At 38.9% G+C, this 20,560-nt stretch overlaps 1 protein-coding gene across 1 annotated transcript in view; it reads right to left on the bottom strand.

The window, feature by feature from the left end:
* Positions 1-20,560, bottom strand: part of DGKK (diacylglycerol kinase kappa) — a 159,911-nt gene that overhangs the window by 79,186 nt on the left and 60,165 nt on the right. Inside the window, exons 7-8 of the mRNA XM_054566361.1 lie at positions 591-726; positions 9-112 (exon numbers count right to left, since the gene is read on the bottom strand). Coding sequence (XP_054422336.1) covers positions 9-112; positions 591-726 — 240 coding nt within the window. The remainder of the gene's footprint in view (positions 1-8; positions 113-590; positions 727-20,560) is intronic.

Genomic DNA, 20,560 nt, shown 5'->3' with positions numbered 1-20,560 from the left:
CTCACTACTTCATCTTTAGGTAAGAGGAGGTCATCAGTGATGGACAAGGTATTCCACTTACAGTCTTTGCTTGCTCTCAAAGCACATAATCTGTGAGTCTTCACTTTGCATACTATGAAAAAGAGGAAGAAAAAAGATGGATGTAAATTGGTAATAATGAAGATTTTCATTCCCTTCTCTAAGCTGTTCTAATTTAGGTCCTAAGTTAGAACCTAGATGCATTTAAATAGTCTTGCCCTGCCTCCAAAGGCCTAATTTCTATATGATTCAGTTCATTTTTATTATTACTAAATTTTAATTTTCTACTGTCAGATTTGAATGGAAATTGATGGTAAGAAGTGATTTGTTTTTCCAACCCTTGTGACCATGTTTTCTGATCCTCCCAGACCTAATCCTCTCTTTTGATTTGTGAGAATTCCCTCTTATACCAGCTTCTTCCCATCTCCTTTCCTCAGTCTGTAAAGTGTCAGGATTAACCTTATACCAGAGTCAGTGACCTAGTGTGAGTCAGTGATACTAATGCTATGTGAGCTCCTTTAACCCTATCCCTACCCATCTAGTCATACTTTCTAAAGTAATAAGAAAGGTACCTTCACAGATGATAATGTTTCTAGATAAGGCAGGAATGCTCTCCCGGCAAACATTGCAGTGCTGGGTCTGGAGGCTGGGACTGGAATACCAATAGTGCATTCCAACAAGGAAAGGGTTGTTTTCTGCTGTAGGTATCTAAAATAAATCAGAGAGAATAGAAAGTTAATCACAAAGACAAATTTGGGAATGCCAGAAAATCTGCTGCTAAGGCTGAAGTGGCCAGCTATATAGGTATCAAAGCATGTGAAGAAGAATGAAAGTTGGACTCTATACTTAACAAATTTCTCACCCCCATTTTCCCCTCACTGGTTTTAGAAAGGGAAAAACATGGAGGGGTAAATCCTGGAATAGGAGCTAAAGGTAGGAGTAAAGATCTTCATAGTGCTTGGCCAAATCATTGAATTGGTTTAGTTTAAGCAAAATTAGTTCTATTAGGATTGGCCTTGTCTCTCTTTGAGTAGTCAGTAAAAGGAGGTAAAGAGTTGGGAATTCATTGGTATCCAGGTCATCTGTCCAGGCAAGAAAGGGAGGAGGCAAAGTTCTGACTTGGTTTGTCAGGTCTTAACCACGTCCTAGAGATAGGCATTCCCTTTCCTGACCCTACTGCTGCCAGGTGAGCAGAGTACTCCATTATCTGGACAATAGTTTCACCTTAGAGGCTTCTTTCCCAAACATTATTTTCTGACTACCATGCTTTTACTGCCTATAGTAATTTCCTGGTTAATCAATTTAATCTAGTCAAAATTCATTAAGCAAATATTTACTAAGTAACTACTGTGTGGTTAGCACTTTGCAAAGCATTGAGGAATATAGCAATATATGACAAAGTCTTTGCCATCATGGAAGGACATTATGTTTGGTGTCCTATTTCATGGTATTGAATTTGGCATTTACTGTCAACCTGCTTGTAAATTCTGCCTTTGTTTATCACAGCCTAACTCTCATGACTGTGGGGCAGACACAGGGAATATCAGCAACTAGTTTTGTAATTTAAAAGAGAAGGAGAGAGGTGGGCATCAAAAACTCCCAAGTTTGTTCTGTGTGTACATTCTACAGGATCTTTATACCTTTTCTCCAATTCCTATGAATATCTGATTTTTTCCTTCTCTGCCTTTCTCTGGTGCGTGGACATGGGCATAGACATTCAGTATTTCATTCTTGACATTATAATAGGTTGGATGTGTAAAGGCATGACAGACTTTAAAAAGAACTATATAGTCTCCTGATGCCAGCTTATAGGGGTTCATTCATGAGAAAAGAGAGAGAGAGAGAGAAAGAGAGAGAGAGAGAGAGAGAGCTCTGTTGAGGGCTCTGTCACATTAAGTGTTCAACCTTAATTAATTTGACCTAAAATAATTTAAAATATAGCCTGTACATGGCACTTTATGATCCCTCCTTCCTCCTTCTGGCATGCTGGCTCTGTACTAAGCTGTTGTTGGGTTGATCAGGAACCTTCTCCAAAGAAAATGTACATTGATGAGCTAAAGACTTACCTAGTCTAGGATGACCTTGTGATTGCAATGTTTATTGCATGCTGAGACCCTGGCAATGTTTTAAGAAAATCAGAAGATAGAGTGCTGAGGAAGTGACAGAGCCTTGGCTTTAGCACACTCTGAGCTCCCAGCATCTCTCTACTTCCTAAGCTACTAGATTATAACTCTGTAAGTACCTTCCTTTTTTCAACCTTCTTTCCTCCCCAATAATTCCGAAGAGCCTACTTTGCATTTTCTATGAAGCTAGGTACTAAAGATACAGAGATAAATGAGTCACAGTTCTTGCCCTCAGAGAGCTCATAGTCTACTGGAGGAGACAACTTCCTAAACAGATCATTCCAATATAGAGTGACAAGTGAGCTCTCCTAGAATGTGTGAGGTGCTACAGGACTAATGGAAGAAATGCAGAATTCTGCCTGGGTAGAATATTGCATTTCATGGTACCATGAGCTACAAAATATAAAAGAATATGTAAAATAGATGTTGTTTTGCTTCAGCAGTAGAGGAAATTTGACTTATATTCTTTATGTGCAGCCTATTCTGTAAGGAAATTTTGATGCATCCAACTCTGGATGAGTATGTGTTGTTTGTAAGGTCTTTACAGATGTAATTAACTTAAAATGAGGTCATAATAGACTTGTGTGGATCCTAATACAATAACTGGTATCCTTATAAGAGGAGGGAAATTTGGAAACAGACACAGGGGAGAACACTATGTAATGATAGAAGCAGAAATTGTGGTGGTATGTCTACAAACTAAGGAATACCAAATAATGTCTACAATCATCAGAAGCTAAGGAGAAGCAAGGAAATATCCTCCTCTGGACCTTTCAAAGAGAGCATGATCCTGCCAAAATCTTGACTGGACTTATAGACTCCAAAACTGTGAAAGAATAAGTTTCTGTTGTTTTAATTCACCCAGTTTGTGGTCATTGTTATGGCAGCCCTAGCAAGCTAACACAGTATGTCATTACAGGCCTTTCTGGTTGTTGACACAGATTAAAAATTCATTTGAACACAAATGAAAAACTCTGTCATATATACAAACCACTACTACAGAATATTTGGACTTTAGTAGGGTGACAATATTATCTAAATCAGGACACTTTTTTTTTCCAGCAATAATTAAGATGTTGTCCATCTTTTCTTTTTATTATTGCTCCTACAGTTTTCTCACCACTTTACCAGTGGAATGGAGTGCCAATAGTAATTACGTTGCGGCAACAAGTATAAACTCTGTTCATCCTAGGAAACCACTAGCCATAGAGACACAATGCATAAGCTAGAGGGTAATTTAGCCAAATTGAATCTATTTGTTGATCTATGCAATAAAGTTGTTTGGCTTCTACCACTCAGTTATACATCATACTACCCCATAATCACAAGAGTTGGGGACTAGAGGACAAAAAGAAGTTAGGCAGAATTTAAAATGTCCTTCCAAGGCCATGGTGTAAGAGTTAGGAGATCTAACAAACAAATTCTCCCCTGGCTGGTGTGGCTCAGCGGACTGAGCACTGGCCTGCAAACTGAAAGGTGGCGAGTTGGATTCCCAGTCAGGACATGTGCCCGGGATGTGGGCCAGGTTCCCAGATGGGGGCATGCAGAGCTAACTGACTGATGTTTCTCTCACATATCGATGTTTCTCTCACTAAAAATAAATAAATATATTTTTTTAAACAGAAAGAAAGAAATTCTGCTACAATTATCTGTGATTTCGTGCAGATCAAAACCACAATGAGATACCACCTCACACCGGTCAGAATGGCCATCATAAACAGATCCACAAACAACAGGTGCTGGCGAGGCTGTGGAGAAAAGGGAACCCTAGTCCACTGTTAGTGGGAATGCAGACTGGTGCAGCCACTGTGGAAAGCAGTATGGAATTTCCTCAAAAAGCTGAAAATGGAACTGCCATTTGACCCAGTGATTCCACTTTTGGGATTATACCCTAAGAATCCCAAAATGCCAATTCAAAAACACTTATGCACCCCAATGTTCATAGCAGCACAATTTACAATAGCCAAGTGTTGGAAGCAACCTAAATGCCCATCAGTAGATGATTGGATCAAAAAATTTTGGTACATTTACACAATGAAATACTATGCAGCAGAAAGAAAAAAAGAACTATTAAACTTCGTGACAGCATGGATGGAACTAGAGAGCATTATGCTAAGCGAAATAAGCCAGGGGGCGAAAGACAAATACCATATGATCTCACCTATAAGCGGAACCTAACCAACAATACAGAGATGCAAGGAAAATAAGACCAGCAACACTGAAAGGAAAAGAAACCAACAAAGACAAGAGGAAAGGAGGGAAGGGTGGGTGGGGGAAAAGGAAGGGAAGGGGAAAGTCAAGGAACATATAGCAAGGACTTGTGGACAAAGCCAAAGTGGGGAAGGATTGAGGGAGGGAGAGGGGGAGGGACAGGGGAAAGTGGTGGGGGGAAGGCAGAGACAAATGTATTTTTAAAAATAAATTAATTAAAAAAATAAACTAATTGCTCCTTTGTAAAAAGGAGACCAACAAAAAAAAAAAAGAGAGAAAACCTTATTGCTGAATAGTTTTGTTGTTGTTGTTGTTGTTGTTGTTTTGGTAGAGAGGATGGGGAAAGGAAGAGGAAAGCAGAAAGGAGGAAATGGAAAAAAAAAACGAAATACTGTGGTTTGGTTGCAGACCACCACAATAAAGTGAATATCACAATTAAAAAAGAAATAAAAAAAAATAAACTGTGATTTCGGCCAAGACAACTGAGCTCCTTTGAGGTTCATTTTCTTATCTACTTAATGAGATCATAAAACCATAAGCTTCTCAAGTTGAAAGGAATGTTTGAGTTCATCTGGTCTACCCATCAGAAAAACAAATTTTTTTCCTTAAGTGAATTTAAAAAATTGAGATATATTTGACAATTAAAAAGTGTATACATTTTAATTTAATTAGATGATATGTTATACATATATACAGTGAAAGAAACACCACAATCAACCTAATTGGAATATCCATTATCACGGATACTACTTTCTTTCCTTTTTTTTTTTTTGTGTGTGTGCTGAAAGTACTTAAAATCTTGCTCAGCAAAATTTAGTGTACAATAAATGATTGTTGCCTATAGTCACATTACTGTACATTAGATCTCCTCAGCTCTTGGTAACCACCATTCTACTCTGCTTCAATACTAGTGCAATACTGTTTTGATTACTATAACTTTGTAATATATTTTGATATCAGAAAGTGTGATGCCTTCAGTTTTGTTCTTACTCAAGATTGCTTTGGCTATTTAGGGTCTTTCATGGTTCCATATAAATTTTAGATTTTTTTTTATTTCTGTAGAAATGTCATTGAGATTTTGATTGGGATTACAATGAATGTGTAAAGGAGAATCAAGATGGCAGAGGAATGAAAGGAAGTCACACTGACCTCCTCCCAGGACCAACCTGGAATTACAACTAATTTGTGGAGAAACCACCTGGAACAAACAACTGACCAATAGTGAGAAAGGAGCCTTATAACCTCAGACACACAGAAGAATAAGCTATAGCATGACCTAACTGGTAGGGAGTGTGGTAGAGCCTTGAGAAGGCGGGTGGGGTGCCCGTGGGTGGCAGCACTGAAAGATATTGAAATGGCCAGTTGGATCCCCTTCAGAAGAACGAGGTCTAAACCATAATCAGGGATCTCCAGTCTACAGCACCAGAGCCCCAAAAATACACAGATAACAACCAGCTGCGAAAAGCAGCAGGGTTACTCTCTGCCAGAGACAGGCGGCTGAGGCACAAAGAGCCGTTTAAAGGGCCAACACATAGATTTTTATATGCAGCCACTTACCCTGGTCTCTGGCAAAGGTGGGGGCAAAGTAGGCTAGAGAGACCAGAGGAGAGACTGGGGAAGGAGGCTTTGGGGAGAGAACTGAGAGAGTAGCTGGTGGGATCCTGGTGCTGATTCTGGTGCTCCCCCATAAGGCAGCAGCCATCTGGCTCAAGCAGGCCACTCCCCTGAGTGGTAGCAGCTTGAGAGGACTCAATAATCCTGCCCCCAGGAGGGAATCCTCCCCACTGTGAGTTGTCTAAGGAGGCCTGCTGAGTGCAGAGTGACTAGATTAACAGCTAAAGGAGACAAGCACAGACAGTACATTCAGGGAAGTCTCGAAAAGACTGCCTAAGGGCAGACAGGGACAATATATGAATCATCAGAGGCAGATCCAGAAAGAAAATACAGTGGTCTTCTACCATAGGCATTCACACCACAAAGACAAGAAATCAAGACAGATCAATTTAAGAAGGAGAAGCAAAAAAGAAGACTCTCACAAATAATGGGAAGACAAAGAAGCACCCTCCAGTTGAAGGGAAAGGAGGAATCTGCAGAAAGAGAACTAAATGAAACAGAAGCAAGTAACCCATCAGATATTGAGCTTAAAACAACAGTTCTAAGGAAGCTCAGTGAGCTCAGTGAGCTCAGAGAGAATTACCAAAAACTACAGGGAAAGTACAAGGAACTTATTGCAAACAATATCACCATGAAAAATGTCATAGAATCTATCAATAAGAGACAAGAGGAAATGAAGAATACAATTTCTGAATTGAAGAACGCAGTAGAAGGAATCAAAAGCAGGCTGGATGAAGCAGAGGATTGATTCAGCAAGCTGGAGGACAAGGTAGAAAAAAGCTCCCAGAAAGAGCAAGAAAATGAAAATAGACTCAAAAAGAATGAAGAGGCATTTAGGGAAATGCAGGACAACCTGAAATGTAATAATATCCGTATAATAGAGATACCAGAAGGAAAAGAAGAGGAGGAAGGATAGAGAACCTGTTTGAAAAAGTAATGATGGAAAACTTCCCTAATTGGATGAGAGAAAGTCACACAAGTCGAGGAAGAACAGAGGGTCTCATTCAAGAGGAAACCAATGAGACCCACTCCAAGACACATCATAATTACAATGGAAAATATCAAAGACAAAGAGAGAATCTTAGAGGCATCAAGGGACAAACAGGAAGTAACATACAAGGGAGCCCGATACAGCCAGTAGCTGAATAGAACAGAAACACTACAAGTCAGAAGGGAATGGCAAGAAATATTCCAAGTCATGAAAAGCAAAGGCCTGCAACGAAGACTGCTCTTCCCAGGAACGCTCTCAGTAAAAAACGGAAGACAAAATAAGGAATTTCTCAGACAAAAGAAGACTAAAAAAGTACACCTCCAGCAAACCAGCATTGCAAAATATGCTAAAGGGATTGCTTTAAGAAGATGAAGGAGGATACAGGAAGATGATGGAGTAGTGAATGGGAGTCACGCTGACCTCCTCCCAAGACCAAACTGGAATTGCGAATAAATAGTGGAGTAATCACCTGGAAAACAATGGAACAATAGTGGGAGAGGAGCCTCGGTGCTGCGGACAGTGGATTCGACTCTCACACATCCCAAGGGGTGAGAAGTGCGGTCAAGGCTCGAGAGGGTGGGCTGGGTGCCCACAGGCAATAGCACCAGAGGTACATTGAAATGGCCAGTTAGCTTCCCTCGAGAGGAACGGGGTCTGAATTATAAAGAGGGACCCCTAAACTACAGCAGCTAAAACCAAGAAAATACAGACAAAACGCAACCCTGAAAAGCTTAGGGGCACTCTCTGCCAGAGACAGGTGGCTGGGAAAGCAAAGAGACATTTAAAGGGCCAACGCAAAAATTGCAGTGGCAGCCACCCTCCTTGATCTCTCGGCAGAGGCAGCAGCAGGGAGGGCTGGTGCATGGGAAAAGACTGGTGAGGAAAACTTTGTGAAGAGAACTGACACTGCAGCCGGTGCAGCCCGGGTGATAACGCAACTCCCAATCTGCAGCTCCCATCTCGCTCAGGCAAAAGGGAATCAATTACCTGCCTTTTGTGCGCTCAGCACACAGCTTGTACGCGTGTGAGCTGTGGGGCTGAGTGCAGACTGGCTGGGAGAGCCTTGAGGAGAGACTGGAGACGGAGGCATTGGGGAAAGAATGGGAGGAGGAACCGGGGAGACCCGACTCCCTCCCCGTTCTGTAGTCTCCATTGTGGGCTGGAAAGGCACGACCCCAAAGAGGCAGAAGCGGGGTGCACATGAACCAGACTGCCTGCGATTGAAACACAGGCTGCACAGTGGGGGGATCCTTGGCCGAAGGGGTCACAGAACTGCCCGGAGACCCCTGAGGAGAGACTAGAAACGGAGGCATTGGGGAAAGAACGGGAGGAGGAACCTGGGCGTCCTGACTCTTTCTCCTTGTTGTAGTCTCCATTGCACAGGAAGAGGCCACCCCCCCAAAGAGCCAAAAGCCGAAAACCACACATAGATACCCCAAAAACACCCAGTGCAGGCGCGCACACTTGCGTGGAGTGACCGGCGAGGGTTGGCAAGCGTGTGTGTGACCCGCGTGGGCTGGCGAACGCTTTCACCAGCCGGCAAGGTCTCCCACAGATTGGCACCGATCTGGCCTGTGAGGGAGTGCACAGAGCATCAAGGGCAGCCATAAATTGATCCGCTCGCCCGGGGTTGTGGAGCGCCCCACAAAATTAGTAGAGCAGACCAGACTCCCTGGAGGAGAGACCAGAGACAGGAATAACTGGAGAGTCCTGGAGCTGACTTCCTCCCATTTCCGTAGTCCCCATTTGGCAAGGGCAAGCAATGCACCCAAAGAGCCAAAAGCGGGGAAAACACACAATAGAAGTCCCTAAACTGACCAGTGCCGGGGAGCTCACCAGCCACGGGGCCAGATGAGTACGCGAGGTCGTGAGTAAGCCCCCTGGTCTGGGGCAAGCACGTGTGAGCCCAGGCAGGCGGGGATCCGGCCTCACCAGGAGCGCGCTCAAGGAGCCCATGTGAGAGTGCAGAGAGATCCCCAAAAATAGCCCAGCCCTGACCAAAGGGGTCACAGAGCTGCTCCAAGAAGGAGTCAGACACAGACATTAGACTCCTGGAAGGCTCAAACATACAACCCAAGGTCCTGTAGGGTCCAAAACTGACATCATCAGAGGCAGGCCCAGAAAGAAAAGTAAAGGACAAAAATACTTAACAGACTCTCACAAAAATGAGAAGAAAAAGAAGTTCCCCCCAAAAGAGTGGAAAAGGGGACTCTCGACAGAGAGAGCTAAATGAAATAGAGGCAAGGGAACGATCAGATACTGAATTCATAACAATGGTTCTGGGGAAGCTCAATGAGCTCAGCCAGCTCAAAGAGAACTATGAGAAACTGCAGAGAAACGATCAGGATCTTACAGCAAACCATATCAGCCTGGAAAAGGACATAGAAACTATGAAGAAGACACAAGAGGATATGAAGAATACCATTTCTGAATTGAAGAACACAGTAGAAGGAGTCCAAAGCAGGCTGGATGAAGCCGAGGATCGAATCAGTGAGATGAAGGATAAGATAGTAAAGAGTTCCCAGAAAGAACAAGAAATGGAAAAAAGACTCAAAAGGAATTAAGAGGCATTTAGGGAAATGCAGGACAACCTGAAGCACAATAATCTCTGTATAATAGGGATACCAGAAGGAGAAGAGCAAGGAATACAGAACCTCCTTGAAAAAGTAATGATGGAAAATTTCCCTAATTTGAGGAGAGAAAGGCTCTCATGGATCCAGGAGGCACAGAGGACCCCACTCAAGAGGGACCCAAGGAGGTCCACTCCAAGACACATCATCATTAAAATGGCAAATGTCAAAGACAAAGAGAGAATCCTCAACGCAGTAAAGGAGAAGGAGAAAGTATCATACAAGGGGGCCCCGATACGCCTAGGAGCTGACTTCTCAACAGAAACACTACAAGCCAGAAGGGAATGGCAAGAAATATTCCAAGCTATGAAAAGCAAGGGCCTACAGCCAAGGCTGCTCTACCCAGCTAGGCTCTCAATTAAGATAGAAGGGCAAATAGGGAGTTTCCCAGACAAGAGAAGACTAAAAGATACATCTGTACCAAACCAACACTCCAAGATATGCTAAGGGGACTGGTTTAAGCAGATGAAGGAAAAGGATGAGAGAGAGAGGAACACAGGTACAAAGAGAAAAGATGAGTAAGTTCCTATCAGTAATATCTCTCAATGTGAATGGACTAAATGCTCCAATCAAAAGACACAGGGTTGCTGAATGGATAAGAAAACATGACCCACACATATGCTGTCTACAAGAGACCCACCTCAGAGCAAGAGACCTACACAGATTAAAAGTAAAGGGTTGGAAAAAAATATTCCAAGAAAATGGCCATGAGAAAAAGACCGGGGTTGCCATACTTGTATCAGACAAAGTAGATTTCAAAACAAAGGCCATAAAGAGAGACTCAGAGGGGCACTTTATAATACTTAAAGGAAGAATCTCTCAAGAAGACATCAACATGGTAAACTTATATGCTCCCAATATAGGAGCCCCAAAGTATATAAGGAAATTGTTGGATTACTTCAGAAAAGATATAGACAGCAACACACTGATAGTAGGGGATTTCAAGACCCCACTGTCAATAATGGAATGATGTTCCAAACAAAACATTAATAAACATATTGTGGCACTGAATGACACATGAATAAAGGGACATAACTGACATATATAGAACCTTACACCCAAAGAAGAAAAATACACATTCTTTTCAAATCTCATGGCAGTTTTTCAAAGATAGACCACATGGTAGGACACAAAGAAAACCTCAGCAAATTCAGGAAAATTGAAATAATACCAAACTTTTTCTCGGACCACAAGGGATTGAAACTGGAAATCAACCTCAAAGAGAAACTTCAAAAACTTGCAAACTCATGGAGACTGAACAGTACACTATTAAACAATGAATGGGTCAATAATGAGATAAAAGAAGAAATCAAGAAGTTTTTGGAAACAAATGAAAATGAACAGAAAACAGTCCAAAGTCTATGGGACACAGCAAAGACAGTCCTGAGAGGAAAGTTCACAGCAATACAGGCTTATCTAAAAAAGATAGAAACATTTCAAATAAAAGACCTAATACTACAACTTCAAGAACTGGAGAAACAACAACAAATAAATCCCAGAGCAAGGAGAAGAATGGAAATAGTGAAGATTAGAGCAGAACTGAATGACATAGACACAAAAAGACAATTCAGAGGATCAACCAATCCAGGAGCTGGTTCTTTGAAAAGATAAATAAAATTGACAAGCCTTTAAGCAGACTCATCAAGAGTAGAAGGGAGAGGACCCAAAATAATAATATCAGAAATGAAAAAGGAGAAATAACAATGATACCTCAGAAATACAAAGGATTGTCAGAAATTACTATGGACAATTATATGCCACGAAATTTGAAAATCTTGATGAAATGGACAATTTTTTAGAAAAGTATAATCTTCCAACACTGAAGGAGGAAGAATCAGAAAACTTAAACAGACCCATAACAGCTGGGGAAATTGAAGCAGTAATCAAGAAACTCCCGGCACACAAAAGCCCAGGGCCGGATGGTTTTCCAGGAGAATTTTACAAAACATTTAAAGAAGAGCTAACCCCTGTTCTTCTCAGACTCTTCCAAAAAATCCAAGAGGAGGGAAGACTCCCAGACTCTTTCTATGAGGCCAGCATCACCCTGATCCCAAAACCAGATAAAAACCCTACAAAGAAAGAAAACTACAGGCCAATTTCGCTGATGAACATAGATGCTAAAATCCTCAACACAATATTGCCAAACTGCATCCAGCAATACATTAAAAAGATTATCCACCAGGATCAAGAGGGATTCATCCCAGGCATGCAGGGATGGTTCAATATACACAAATCAGTAAACGTGATACATCACATATATAAAAGAAAAGACAAAAAGCACATGATCATCTCGATAGATGCAGAAAAAGCATTCGATAAGGTTCAGCACCCATTTATGATCAACACACTCAGCAAAATGGGAATAAATGGGGATTTCTCAATGTAATAAAGGCCATATATGAAAAACCTACAGCCAACATCATACTCAACGGGCAAAAACTGAAAGCTTTCTCACTAAGATCGGGAACATGACAAGGATGTCCGCTTCTACCGCTTCTTTTCAACATCGTATTGGAAGTCCTAGCCACAGCGGTTAGACAAGAGAAAGAGATAAAAGGCATCCAAATAGGAAAGGAGGAGGTAAAGTTATCATTGTTTGCAGATGACATGATAGTGTACATAGAGAACCCTACAGACTTTACCAAAACACTCCTCAACCTAATAAGTGAATGTGGCAAAACAGCAAGATACAAAGTCAACATTCAGAAATCAAAGGCATTTTTGTACACCAGCAATGAAATAGAAGAAGAAGAAATCAGAAAAAAAATACCATTCGATATAGCAAGAAGAAAAATAAAGTACCTAGGCATAAATTTAATCAAAGACGTAAAATACCTGTACGCAGAAAACTATACAACATTGAAAAAAGAAATTAAGGAAGACACAAATAAATGGAAGCATATACCATGCTCATGGATTTGAAGAATTAATATCATCAAAATATCCATACTACCCACAGCCATTTATAGATTCAACACAATCCCTTTTAAGATAACAATGACGTATTTCACAGAAATAGAACAGACATTTCAAAAATTTATATGGAAGCATAAACGACCCCGAATAGCCTCAGCAATTTTGAGAAAGGAACACAAAGTAGGAGGGATCACAATACTGGACATCAAACTCTACTACAAAGCCACTATACTCAAAACAATCTGGTACTGGCACAAGAACAGACCCATAGACCAGTGGAACAGAATAGAAAGCCCAGAAATAAGCCCAGGTCTCTATGGGCATCTAATGTTTGACAAAGGGGGCAGAAGCATAAAATGGTGCAATACTAGCCTCTTCAACAAATGCTCTTGGGAGAGCTGGATGGCTACATGCAAAAAATTGAAATTGGATCATCAGCTGACACCATACACAAAAGTAAACTCAAGATGGATAAAAGACTTAAATATAAGTCAGAACACCATAAAAGTCCTAGAGGAAAACATTGGCAGGAACCTCTCAGATATTCCACACAGCAATTTTTTCACTGCTATTTCTCCTAAAGCAAGGGACATAAAGGAAAGAATAAACAAGTGGGACCTCATCAAAATAAGAAGTTTCTGCATGGCTAAAGAAAACATCAGCAAAGTGAAAAGGGAGCCAATGCTATGGGAAATTATATTTGGTAATGATACATCAGATAGAGGTTTGATCTCCAAGATATATAAAGAACTCACTCGACTCCACTCCAAGAAGACAAACGATCCAATCAAAAAATGGGCAAAGGACCTGGGCAGATGCTTTTCCAAGGAGGAGATACAGAGGGCCCAGAGGCATTTGAAAGGATGCTCAGCATCACTAGCCATCAGAGAAATGCAGATCAAAACCACCATGAGGTACCACCTCACACCAGTCAGAATGGCCATCATAAACAGATCAAGAAACAACAGGTGCTGGCGAGGCTGTGAATAAAAGGGAACCCTAGTCCACTGTTGGTGGGAATGCAGACTGGTGCAGCCACTGTGGAAAGCAGTGGGGAATTTCCTCAAAAGAATGAAAATGGAACTGCCTTATGATACAGTGATTCCCCTGCTGGGACTATACCATAAGAACACCAAAGTGCCAATACAAAAGAACCTATGCATCCCAATGTTCATAGCAGCACAATTGAGAATAGCCAAGTGCTGGAAGCAACCTAAATGCCCATCAGTAGATGATTGGATCAAAAAGTCATGGTACATATACACAATGGAATACTATGCAGCAGAAAGAAAAAAAGAACTACTAAACTTCGCGACAGCATGGATGGAACTGGAGAGCATTATGCTAAGCGAAATAAGCCAGGGGGTGAAAGACAAATACCATAGGATCTCACCTATAAGCGGAACCTAACCAACAATGCAAAGATGCAAGGAAAATATGACCAGCAACACTGAAAGGAAAAGAAACCAACAGAGACAAGAGGGAAGGAAGGAGGGGGTCGGGGAAAGGGAGGGGAAGGGGAAAGTCAAGGAACATATAACCAGGACTCATGGACACAACCAAATGGGAAGAGCTGAGGGAGGGAAGGAGGGAGAGGGCAAGTGAAAGTGGTGGGGGGTTGGCAGAGACAAATGTATTTGAAAAAATAAATTAAAATAAAAATAAAAAATAGAAGATGAAGGAAAAAAGTATGAATACCCAATTCCTTTCATAATCACCAGTATTTGATATTACTAGTATTTTTAATACTTAGTAATCTGATTGTGACAATAATATGTTATTTTAAATGTTACTTTATTATTTGTTGAAACTAAACCTGTTTTTGTACATTTGTTGCCAATTTCTATTATTTTTAAGAAGCTTTAAATGACTTCTAGGTATTCTTTATCCAATTTTTGATTAAAGGTTTGTAAAATTTTTTCCCTAAAAAATACATAAAAAGCTTCTAATCCTGTTTTAGATGTGTTACGAATATTTTCCTATTCTCTTACTTTTCCTTTAATTTTTTATGTGTATATTACTTTATAGTTTTAAATGTGTAATATAGTTATATTGTCAATATTTTACTTTATAGATATTGGGTTTGAATATTTTACTTCAAGGTAATAAAAATATTATTTTGTATTTTCTCCTGAAACTCCTTAGATTTTACACAATGATTTTTAACTCACCTGAATATTTTTTGTATAATATGCGATATAGGGCTCTATATTTGTTTTATTTCAAGTAATAGTGGTCCATGCACCTTATTTGTTGAATAAGCTTTATTTTCCCCATTGATTTGAAATATCAATTTAATGATATTACATTGTTAGATATATACTTTTTTTCTAGAATGCTCATTATATTTCATTAATCTACTTGATTATATCTCGCTGGTGTCATGTTGTTTTAATTGCTGAGACTTTATAATGAAAAAAATTTTCTTAATATTTTATAATGGTTTTTGACACAAAAATAAATAAAATCAATCTGCATTTGAAAAAAAAAGAAAGGAGGAAGGAACTCCTACCTTTTTTGACAAGAGGGATGGTACTGGAGAATATTATGCTACGTGAAATAAGCCCATCAGTGAAAGACAAATACCATATGATCTCAGCTGTAAGTGGAATCTATTCAACAAAATAAACTAATAAACAAAATAAACCACAGGTATGGAAAGATAGAGCAGACTGAAAGTGACCAGAGGGGATGGGGAAAGAGGACAATGGTGGAAAGAAGGGGAAGGGACTAGACAAAGAACATGTATGAGTGACCCATGGACATGGACAACAGAGTGGGAATTGACTGTGGGAGCAGGTAGTGGGGGTGAGATGGGTGGAGGGTGGCAAAGGGGAAAAATTGAGACAACTGTAATAGAATAAACATGATTTAAAAATTTTTAAAAATCTTACAAAAACAGTGAATGTGTAGATCACTTTGGGGAGTTGGACATTTAAACAATATTAATCCTTATAATTCATTTACATGGGATGTCTATTTATCTATGTCTTCTTTAATTTCCTTCATCAATGTTTTGTAATTTTCAGTGTACAAGTTTTTCTTTTTCTTTTTAATTTATTTTTTTGTTCAACTACATTTGTCTCCGCCTTCCCACCACAAATTTCCCCTGCCCCCTCCCCCATCTCCCTCCCTCAATCCTTCCTCCCTTTGGCTTTGTCCATGAGGCCTTGCTATATGTTCCTTGACTTTCCCCTTCCTTTCCTTTTCCCTACATCCTCCCTCCTTCCCTCTTGTCTCTGTTGGTTTCTTTTTTCTTTCAGTGTTGCTGGTATTATTTTCCTTGCATCTTTGTTTTGTTGGTTAGGTTCCACTTATAGGTGAGATCATATGGTATGTGTCTTTCACTCCCTGGCTTATTTCACTTAGCATAATGCTCTTTAGTTCCATCCATGCTGTTGCAAAGTGTAGTAGGTTTTTTTCTGCTGATCTGCTGAATAGTATTCCATTGTGTAAATTCAGTGTACAAGTTTTTAATCTCTTTAATTAAATTTATTTCTCAGTGTATCATACTTTTTTTGCTATTGTTAATGAGCTGTTTTCTTCTCCTTTTGAATAGTTTGTGTATAGAAACCTAATTGATTTTTGTATGTTGATTTTCATATCCTACAACCTTATTGAATTAGTTTGTTGGTTCTAAAAGTTATTTTGTTGAGTCTTTAGGTTTTCCTACATATATGATCATATAATCTGCAAACAGACAATCTTATATCTTCCTTTCTAATTTGGGTGTCTTTATTTCTTTTTCTTGCTTATTTGCTCTGGCTAAAAATTCTAGTACTTGTTTGAAAAGAAGTGGTTAGAGTAGACATCCTTAATTTGTACTAATCTTAGAGAGCAAGATTTCAGGTGTTCCCTCATTAATTATGATGTTAGCTATAAGCTTTTAATATGTGGCCTTTATTATGTTGAGGTAAGATTCTTTTATATCTATTTAGTTGAGGTTCAAATAATCAATGGTTGCTGAACTTTTTCAAATGTTTTTCTGCATCTACTGAGGTGATTGTGTGACTTTATTTTCATTTTGTTTATGTGTTGTATCACATTTATTTATCTATGTTGAACTGCTCTTGTATCCCTGGAATAAATACTCCTTGGTCATGCTGCATGCTACTGAATTTAGTTTGCTAGGATTTTATTAAGGATTTTTTGCATTTATGTTCATCAAGGTAATTGTCTTGCAGTTTTCTTTTCTTGTAATGTCTTTGCCTGGTTTTGGTATGATGGTGGTTCTGGCTTCATAAAATTAATTTGGAACTGTTCTCATTTTTTTTGATAAGTTTAAGAAAGATTGGTATGAACTCTGAATGTACTGTTTCTTTGAATGAATTTGGTAGAATTCACCCATGAAGTTATCAGGTTATCAGGCTTTTCTTTGTTGGGAGGTTTTAGATTACTGATCCCATCTTTTTATTTGCTGTTGGTCCATTCAGGCTTTATAGTTTGTCCTGATTCAGTTTTAGTAGTTTGTCTGTTTCTAAGAACTTATCCATTTCTTCTAGGTAATCTAGTTTGTTCATAATAGTCCCTTAAGTTCTTTTTTATTTCTGAGGCATCTGTTGTAATGTTTCCTCTTTCTTTTCTGATTTTATTTATTTGAATCTTCTTTTCTTTTTCATTAGTCTAGGTAATGGTTTCTCAATTTTGTTTATATTTTCAAAAAATCATCTCTTCATTTTTTTTAACTTTTTATATTTTTTCTCTGATTAGTTCTGCTTTAATCTTTTTTTAAAAAAACTGTTTACTCTTAGAGAGAAGGGAAGGGAGGGATAAATAGAGGGAGGGAAACATCAATGTGTGGCTGCTTCTCACATGCCCTTCACTGGGACCCTGGCCTGCAACCCAGGCATTTGCCCTGACTGGGAGCTGAACCAGCAACCCCTTGTTTTTCAGTCTGCTGCTCAATCCACTGAGCAACACCAGCCAGGGAAAGTTCTGCTCTAATCTTAATTATTTCCTTCTTTCTGCTAACTTTGGGCTGAGTTTATTTTTTTCTATTTACTTGAGGTATAAAGTTAGGTTGTTTATTTTAGGTCTTTCCATTTTAATGGTATTGTTTACTGTCATAAACTTCCCTCTTATAACTGCTTTTGCTGCATCCCTAGGTTTTTGTATGTTATGTTTCATTTTTGTTTTTCTCAGGGTGATTTTAAAATTGACTTTGTATTTCTTCTTTGACCCAATGGTTGTTCAATACTGAATTGTTTAGTTTCTATGTATTTATGAATTTTTCAATTTCCTTGCTGTTACTGATTTATATTTTATTCCATTATTGTCAGAAGAGATACTTAGGATGATGTCCATGTTTTAAAATCTGTTAAGGCTTGTTTTGTGACCTAATATTTTATCTGTCCTGGAGGATGTTCCATGTGCCCTTGAGAAGAATATGTCTTTTCTGCTGTTGCTGAATGTAAATTTCTGTATATGTCAGTTAGGTCTATTTGGTCAATAGTGTTATCCAAGTCAGACGTTTCTTTATTGATTTTATGTATGCATGTTCAATTCATTACTGTAAGTGGGGCAGTGAAGTTCCCTACTATTATTGTATTGCTGTTAATAATCTGTCTTCAGATCTGTCATTATTTTACATATTTAGGTAGGTACTCTGATGTTGGATGCATATATACTTATAATTATTATATTTTTCTATTGAATTGACCCTTTTATCCTTATATAATATCCTCCTTTTTTTCTAGAGACAGTTTTAAAATCTATTCTGTCTGATAAAAATATAATTACCCATGCTTTCTTTTGGTTACCATTAGCATGAAATATCTTTCTTATCCTTTCACTTTCAGCTTATGGTTTCTTTAATTTTAAAGTGAGTCTCTTGTAAACAGCATATTTCTGGATCTTGTTTTTATCCATTCAGTTATTTTAGGGCTGCTGGAATCCTCTTTCTCTCCTTTTCCTTTGTGGGAGGAGATCAGGCCAAGAGGTTTCCTCTCGGTTCCAAGTTCTGCCAGACTGGTTGATGAGGCTATGTGAGTAAATTGTTTACTATAGTTTTCTATGTGGCTATTTCATCTCTGTGCTTCATAGAGTTTCTGCAGCTTCTTTATTGTACTCTGGAACTATCTCAGAACTATTCTAGTTGGCATGTAGTTGTTTATTTGTTGTTTTTGTGGAGGAGAGGGTAAGTACTGGGACCTCCTAGTCTGCCATCTTGCTGATGTCACTATGAAAAATTAATTTTCTATACAATATTTTCAAAAGTTGTTTAAATATTTGCTTTAAATTCTTCCAATGCCTCTTTCTACCTCAACAGGCAGCGGATGTTATTCTTTTAGGTCACACTGAATGTTAGAAAGTTATTCTACTAGGTCATATACTAAGAAAAAACTTTCCAAAAATTAGAGCTTTAAGAGCATTGAATGGACTCTTTTGCAAGAATCTTAGTTCTCCATCTTTAGACATATTCAAATAAAGGCTACATGACTTGATCTAAAGATGCCTTAGAATCTAGAATCCATAGTATAGATGACTTTTGAGGCCTATTCTTATTCCTATAATTAATGGTTCCATGACAATTCATTATTAGAAAGAGCTAACCTTTTAATCTAGTTTTCCATGCAGATACATTATTTCTATTTCTTTCCTTTTTTCTTTCTTTAAGACTCCCAGGCTCAAACCTTTCATTTGCCTGTGACTTCTCTTTCTCTTTTGTCTCTTTCTTATACTTAGATTTTCCCCCACCACTAACTTGCTTTCTACTATTTCTGTTTTCCTTCTATCCTCACCCTGGGGCTTAACTTTGTCTTGCCTGTATTAATTTATAGCCTCCTCTATGATCTTTTGGTCTCCAGTTTATCCTTTGTCTAATCCAGCTTGTATTTCTAAAGTATCCCTTTGATAAACTATCTTTCCTTTCTAATCCATCCTTAAACTGAACTTTGATCATGTTGCACTTCTTCCTTACTCTTTATCCTGACATTGATAATCCTTCACAATCGAGCTCAACTTACTTCTTCAGATGCACTTCTTAAACACACTTTATAAAACTGTTCTGGTCAAATAGAATCCCTTTTTAACTCTATTCAAAAAAAGTTCCTGTTTTTCCATTGCTTAGCTTTTGTATATCTCAATTCTCCTGCTCAGGACTTCCGCCTGTCCCTAATCCCCTGCCACTAATAAAATCCTATTCATCTTTCAAGGTCAGTCTCAAATATCTCCTCTGTTAACTCTTCCCAGAGGATCCCATCCCATATTTATGTCTTCCTCCCTTGAACTCCCATACTACTTTAATGTCTATTTTATTCATCTGGCAATCAATCATGCACTGCCTTGTAACATCTCTGAAAATTGTTGTTTATCTTGAGTACTGTCACTTAATTATTTCTTTGTGTATATTTTGTCTTCTCAACTACCTAAAAAGATCACTGAAGCCAGAATCAGCTACACCTTTTTTCCCCCAACTCTCTACAGAACAGGACCAGGCACCTAGTAAGAACTCAGTCTTCAATGTGCACTGACAAGTTTCCAGTAGGTTATCCAATTGCTTTGTAGTGACTTTAATAGACCACTAGGTTAATTATTAATCTTTCTTCACTCCAAATCAGGCATTGGTAGTGACAGAGGGTAGAACAGACCCTTGGAGATGAGGTATACATGAGAGAAAGCATATCTGATTTTTAAGCCTCAAGCAAGATGAATTGTTAAGATGCTGGTGGTGAGACATTTTACTTACAGCTAAAGGTGTTTAATAGATTTAGGTCCCTAGAGCAGCTCTACAGAGTTTGTGATTACAACCTGAAACTAAACTCTTCCAAGAGAGTAAACAGACAGATTATTATTTTTTTTTCATTTTAAGTTTGCGCAGGGAAGTTAACACAAGGGTGTTTAATTTAATTGAGTCAGAAAGTATATATCAGTGCTCTTATGGCTTTCTCTAGAAGTTCTTGCATTCCTGGACTAATAATTAAAATTCAAAATATCCTATGCAACCTTTTTTTGCCAAATTGGAAATGTGTGTTCAGGAGAAGTGCTCCAGTTTGGATATAGATAAGCTGAACGAAGAAAAGGTATTGGTTCACAAGAGGAGGATGGGAGAGGAGCAT

The sequence above is a fragment of the Pteronotus mesoamericanus genome, unplaced genomic scaffold, assembly GCF_021234165.1.
Source record: "Pteronotus mesoamericanus isolate MK-2021 breed Mesoamerican mustached bat unplaced genomic scaffold, CSHL_Meso_final contig_173, whole genome shotgun sequence".
Taxonomy (NCBI): Eukaryota; Metazoa; Chordata; class Mammalia; order Chiroptera; family Mormoopidae; genus Pteronotus; species Pteronotus mesoamericanus.
The sequence above is the reverse complement of the archived record's forward strand: the minus strand, read 5'-3'. Positions and strand labels throughout refer to the sequence as shown.